Below are 6,957 nucleotides of genomic sequence, written 5' to 3' on the forward strand. Positions count from 1 at the left end.
TGGATGGTGTTTGTTTGTCTGCTTGTCGGTACCTGTTGAGTTGGCTATAGTTCCATCAGCACAGGGGATACAATCAAAGCAGCAGGAGGGTTTTCCTTTAATTTGAGCTTTCCTCGTTCGAAATCTAAAATCAAAGACTAATAACATAATGAATGTATCCCTAAGTTAAGGACATATTCAATGCTGCAGAAAGTGCTGTTTTCATTTTAGCTGCAAGGCCATGACAGTTTTGTGCAGTAAGGAAATTCAAGCAGGTGCGTTCTTCATGATGTACAATAATAACCTAAAACAAAAAAATACAAAAATATGTGATTGTGTGTTCCCAGTTTTACCTGCTTATCATTTGTTCGCGGCATAAACACTTTTAAAATTTACTGGAGAAAACTGGTCAGTTCCTGCAAAAGCTGAAAGGGTTATACGTCTCTGTGATGAGGATACGTGGGAGGTTATGGATTGAATTGGTTCAATCTGATTTGTACACACACATACACTGCCTGAAGAATATGTCACTTTTTAAAATATGATTTTCATTTACATGTAAAACTTATTTTTTATATAGGTATCGATAAAAATAATATTAGTAGTGTTTACGCTGTAGTAACTGATACATGATTTTATAAACATCAATAAATGTGTTATTAATAAAACAGCTGTAAATGGCCATAACTCTGTGATTCCACTTATCAATCACCTCAAACTCTGAAAGATTTTTTAACAATGTTAGCAAGTCCATGGTATAATCAAGGGGTGCTTCTGTAATGACTAATCACATATATACAGAAACGGTATTGAGTTTGTAATTCTGTTATTTTTTGTTGCTATAAAACTTGTTAGAGGAAGAACCCAATACATTTTAGTACAGATCCGGATCAGGGGGCGGATCCAGGAATTTTCTTTCACTTTCTTTATCGTTGCGAGACAGAGCATCTTTCAACATTTTCGTTGATTTGTCAGAGAATAATTAATTGATCTTAAAAAGAAAACTCAAGCAAGTCTAAGGGACTGATATTTATGAGAGTGTTACCTTTGACTGTCGGGCCTTGGAGGAGGTATGTGCTCCACTGAGTGCAGTTGTAGTTGCTTATAGTGGAGCCTGTTTCTTGACACTTTTTATTTGTCTGTTCCACTGCAATAAATTGAATGAACTATTACAGGTGTAAACATTTCTGTTGAATGTGTTTAAATTCTACATTCAAAACCAATCTAATGAAATCTCAGACACTGCTTACACTCAGTGGAGTTGATGAATAAAAATGAGGAAGACTTGATTCGGTTACGCACATCACAACTTATAATTTACTACAATATCTGTCAGGCTGTGAAACTAGTTTATTTGCAGTTAACTCGACACCTTTCAAACTACAGCTCAAAGTGTCCTTGGCGGTATTTTTCCCATCAAATGTCTCTTTGAGTTTTGTTCTGGCCTGAATATGATAATGTAGCATTTTGGAACAAAAATGCATGTCAGCAAGCCAAAGCTGGAGGCCAGAATAGCAAATATCTCCACAGCCACAGTGAACTTCCCAGGAGAGCTGACATATGCCGGGATGAATGTGATCCAGACTGCACAGAATATCAACATGCTGAAGGTGATCAGTTTGGCCTCATTAAAGCTGTCTGGCAGCTTCCTGGCAAAAAAAGCAAGAATAAAACACAAGAGAGCAAGAAGTCCGATGTAACCCAGCACAGCCCAGAACCCGACAGCTGACCCCAGAGCGCACTCTAAGATGATCTTATCTTTATAGTATATCATGTTCATCCTTGGGAATGGAGGGTTGGTTGTGAGCCAAAGTACACAAATTACAACCTGAACCAGGGTGAAACTCAGAACACTGAGCCTCTGCTGGGCAGGACCGAACCATTTCATCATATTTCTGCCTGGAAGTGTCGCCCTGAAGGCCATTAACACCACTATAGTTTTCCCGAGGACACAAGAGATGCAGAGGACGAAGGTGATGCCGAACGCAGTGTGCCGCAGCATGCAGGACCACTCAGAGGGCCGGCCGATGAAGGTGAGGGAGCACAGGAAGCACAGCGTCAGGGAGAAGAGCAGCAGGAAGCTCAGCTCGGAGTTGTTGGCTTTAACAATGGGAGTCTCTTTATGATTCAGAAAAATGATTAATGTCAGTAGAGATAAAAATATGCCCACACAACCAAATCCAGTTAAAAGTGCCCCCATGATCTCTTTGTAGGAGAGGTACTCAGTCGGCTTCGGGAGACACTGGTCTTTCTTTTCATTCGGCCAAAATTCAGGTGTACAGATCAAACAGTCGGGAGAATCTAACAGTGGAGATAGAGAGAGAGATTTTAAAACATGCATTTCTTTCCTTTTTTGTTTCTACTGCAAACATGAATGAATTCATTTTCTGTCTCACTTGTCTCATTACTAATTGTCCCCTCGGGGCACTCAAAGCAGTCGAAGCAGCACACGGGTTTTCGCTTGTTTATCGCCTTTCGAGTCCCTGGGGGACACGGCTCTCTGCAAACAGACCTCGGCACCTGATTAGAGAAAACACAACGTGAGAAAATTCATAAATGCACCTAAATGCACTGTAGGAAAACAATGTAATTCAGCTGGGAGAATTAATTAGACAGATAGTCATTTCACCTCGATACTGTTTCCTCCCCAAACTATCCTGGTGTTGTCTTTTAGTTTGAATTTCTGCCCCTCTGGCAGAGACGTGTCAAATTGACCGATGTTTACGATCTCAACAGAGCCGTCGTCTTTTATTTGCCAGTTAACTAAGTCATACTGGGCAACTGAGTCTCCGTTTTCATCAAAGAAAACCTTGGCCCCACTCTGTGTTGTGAAGTTCATGTACTTAATGTGCTCCAACACCTGCCGGAGGACAATCAGGACATTTCAGCATATTTGCGAGAAACCAATAAGATTTGTAGCTAATATTCAAATGTTAAAGTTTTTGCATTAACATCAAGGTAAGGAAAACATTAATATTAAGTATCTTATGCCTGAGTAAATATACCAGAACTTACTAATTTAGGCCGAACTTGGTCTTTAGTCACGCAGAACTTTCCAGTGGTTGGATTTGAGCCATTGTGACATTGCAGTAGTGCGTGAATAGCATACGCCACCAAGTACACAGCTTTGTACACATTATTCTCTGGCCTAAAATTTGTCACGTCTGTGTAGTCACTGGAGACTGTGCTGAGATCTTCTGTGCCAGTACACGTAGCAGAAGTATTTGACGGAGAGAAGCTGCAGTCAAAGAACGACTCCCAGAAATCTTTAACTATAGCACTCTGTGGTTCGTCAGAGGGTTTAAAGCTGAGTAAGAATTCACCAAGACCTGGGATGGAGGCCTGAGGGAGGGCGAAGCCCATCGCCCCCTGCAAAACGCTCTTTCTCCCATCAGAAGCCAGGTCTGTTTGAATGATCCAATCCTCACTGCCAACCCATTGCTTTCCAGTGATGTTATACTTCTCTATTTCTGACAAGAACGATTTGGTGAAGGATAAGGGCAAAAACAAGAGGACCACCTTGGACGAGGATTTCCTCAGAGCCTCCACAATAGAAGGATATTTTACATGTGTCTTTGAGTAAGGTAACCGGTATTCAACACATATGCCCTCTTTTTCTGCTTCCTTTGCAAATGCCGTTGTACCTTCTTCTGAGTACACGCCCTGAGAATAAATGATCCCCACCCAGCGCCAGTCAAAGTATTTCATGAGCTGCACCAGACCGATGATTTGGAAGCGGTCACTGGGCACAGTTCTGAAGAATGTGGGGAACTGCCTTTTGTCACTCAAACAAGCACAAGTGGAGAGATGGCTCACCTTCAAAGAAAGAAAACATGTTAACCACAACAAGGCAGAATAAACGTTCTTCAAAGATGGAAACATGAATAAATCCCAGTTATTTCCCAATCACGTCTCCTCACCTGTGGAATGGATAGCGGGCTGAGTATGATGTTTATGTCTTTACTCACTCCGGAGGAGGAATGGCCCAGGAGAGCCTGTATCTGATCAGCGCAGCCCTTTGAGTCCTCTCCGTTTACGGCTTCCATTGCTGCTCGAATCAGGTTCTCATCCCCACAACCATTGTACAGCCTGTAGCCCAGACTCAATCCAGGAAGGAGCTTAGTATCTCTGTTGATCTCCTCCACTGTAAACATCACTATCCTGGCAAACTTCAGTTCCCTGTCATTCAGCCTACACACAGTGTTCGCTTGTTATGAATAAATGACATTAGAGCTGATCACTTTCACACACAAAACATACACAGGTTTTACAGCACATTCACTTACTTTTTGCAGTATGTATACGGCAATGCGTGGTAGCCATTGTCAATCAATTTGCGTGTAGTAGACAAAGCGAAAACTCCTCCGATAATGAGATCACCATCTTTAGAAAACTCCTTGAACCCTGTTTGCCCGATCACTTTGCATGTTTGTTTTTCTGACTTTATCCCTGCCAGCAGAGTGAAGAGGATACAAGTGATCCAACCCATCACGAGTCTCCCTGTTCTTCACCGAAAGCAACTCTGACCTGGGAACTTACCTTTATAGTGTTTCTTTGTACCATGAGAGAAGAAGCAACAGCCAATGTGAACGTACTCCTAATTCCCATAAGATTATTCTCAACGCATTACTGCAATTCTAAGAAACCCAGCCCAATGACGTGTAGGAGACAGAACTGATTTACCTGTTCTCTGAGGATCTGCACAGGATTGTAAAATAATAAAGACATTGTGGAGAGAAGTTGTTTCGTTGTGCTGTATCTGTTTAAATGTTGCAGTCAATTACAGATGTTTGCCAGTAGTGGATCTCTAAAAACATATCAAGGTAATAAAAACAATAACAATAAAACAACAATAACAATAACAATAACGATAACAATAACAATAACAATAACAATAATAACTAGGGCTACGTTGTAGCACTGAACGGGCCCGAGCACACGCAACTTGGGACCTGTTGCTGTTGGTGGAGAGAGCGATCGGCGACCTGGCACACGGCTCCGCGTTGCATGTGTTTTGCGCACTGCGGGAAGGATAAACGCTTCACTTCCTGCGTCCGTCACGAGACGTCGATCCTTGCCTGCTAATTGCGCATTACTGTTCACGCTATCAATTGCAGATCACACAGTGAAAATTTTATGTAAATCGAATTATAGTTGTAAAACAAAGCTTACTTCCTGTTGCCAGTAGGTGGCGCCATCACTATTATTACATACAGACTAATAGATCTTTTCAAATCGGGGCTCTGATGTAGCGTGAGCAATTTTGTGTCAATTGGACAATGTTACAACAACTTAATTATCACACTGATCAGTAGGTGGCGCCATGACCCTGAATTAATATTAATATATGGAGCTGTTCAGGTCAGGTTTGTGATCATAGGTCAGAATTTGGGGGCCGGTTAGATAATGCAGAGTGGATTTACAAAGTACTTCCTGTTTCATGGCAAATCAGTAGGTTGCGCTATGAAACTGAGGAAATATTGACAAATGGAGCTGGTCAGGCTTGGACTCTGATCATGAGACAAATGTTTGGTGGTGAGAGGCCAAAACGTGTGGTCAGATTTATATTTATGGTCTGTATTTGGTAAATGGTCTGTATTCATATAAAGCACTTTTCTTGTCTTGTCAACCACTCAAAGAGCTTCACTGTACAATTTTGTCATCCACCCACTCACACACGTTCATACAAGGCTTCCACATGCAGCACTTTCTCTATCACACATCCTTCATACACTGCCGTCAGCTGTCTTTTGGGTTCAGCGTCTTGCCCAATGACGCCTTGGCATGTGTGGAATGAGGGAGACGGGAATCAAACCCATCTCGACCTCCCGATCCACAGCCGACCCTTCAGTTCATGCATTGAAGGGAAAAGGTTGATGTTTTCCTTCAGGTTTCAAACGTGCCAATCTCATTACATAGTGACAATAATCTGGTTTATTTGAAAGAAAAAGCCTTTCATATGTGAAGGGTAAATTCTGCATGAGAAAGAGTGGCCGATATTCTATAAATTTAAGTAAAACATCAACAATGCACAACTGTGGATATGACCACTAGATGGAAGCAGTCAACCAATCCCCTTTCTCAGGTCTGTTGTGGAAACCATGTTGGAGGAAAATAAATATCAATAATTCCCTTCACAATTTCATGTTTCCTCTCTTGTTGGATCTCAGAGTGAGTTGGTTTGTTTTCAGGGTTTTGCTCTGATGAGAACAAACAATTCTGTTTGACAAATAAAACACAAATTTTTTCAATCAATATTTTCCAGCCCAAGCACTTTCATGAGGTTACTCATGTGAAACTCAAACTGACGACACAAGCTGTGGATTTCCTCGTCACATTCAAAATCCTCCTTAGCTCAGCTGGGTTTTCACCCCAGGGCAAAAATTATCTGTTGGACAACTGCAACGTCGTTGTCACTCATCAACCGACAGCAGAGAAAGTGAACAGAGGAAACTACACATTTTCCATGTGGTACTATATAATGTTCTTGATTTACTGGTTGAAGAAGGGACAGGCGGGTGGGAACGTTTACTTTGAACATTTAATAATGGAAAATAAAACCATTCTCTGACAGAGTCAGAGTCCCCATAACTGCTCTCCTCCTGTTTCCAATCGTTTTGCAGTCACATTTTATAATACACAGGACCTTGCTCAGCCATGTAAACGTCATCATTAGTCTTTTCGACACCTATTGTAGGAAGTGATGTAAAGTCAGGGAGGACTTAAGATACCCATTTAGAAGCCACATTAAATGTTAAACTTTGTCACCTTATTGTATTGAAATGTATCAACAACAAATTAAATAATTTTGGGGTTGAATGATTTAATGCAGTGAAAATAGTAAAATTCAATTTCGTACATGTTTTCGTCCAGGTGTTAAATGACCATAGAATCCTGTTAGTGATTGAATTTTATGGTTTCTTTTTTATGGACAATCATCAAACTTTGTCATGGTGATCAAAAAACATTACAAACCAA

General features: G+C 41.1%; 1 protein-coding gene across 1 annotated transcript; it reads right to left on the bottom strand.

Annotated features, from left to right (window-relative positions):
- Positions 1-1,316: 1,316 nt before the first annotated feature.
- LOC117773102 (extracellular calcium-sensing receptor-like) lies at positions 1,317-6,568 on the bottom strand. The gene is made up of 6 exons (XM_034604797.1): positions 6,552-6,568; positions 3,900-4,170; positions 3,010-3,795; positions 2,609-2,839; positions 2,376-2,499; positions 1,317-2,280 (listed from the first exon to the last, which is right to left on the bottom strand). Exons 1-6 carry the CDS (start codon positions 6,566-6,568, stop codon positions 1,367-1,369), a joined length of 2,343 nt encoding a protein of 780 aa, XP_034460688.1. The 3' UTR covers positions 1,317-1,366.
- Between the last annotated feature and the right edge of the window lie 389 nt (positions 6,569-6,957).

Source organism: Hippoglossus hippoglossus, chromosome 13 (genome assembly GCF_009819705.1).
Source record: "Hippoglossus hippoglossus isolate fHipHip1 chromosome 13, fHipHip1.pri, whole genome shotgun sequence".
Taxonomy (NCBI): domain Eukaryota; kingdom Metazoa; phylum Chordata; class Actinopteri; order Pleuronectiformes; family Pleuronectidae; genus Hippoglossus; species Hippoglossus hippoglossus.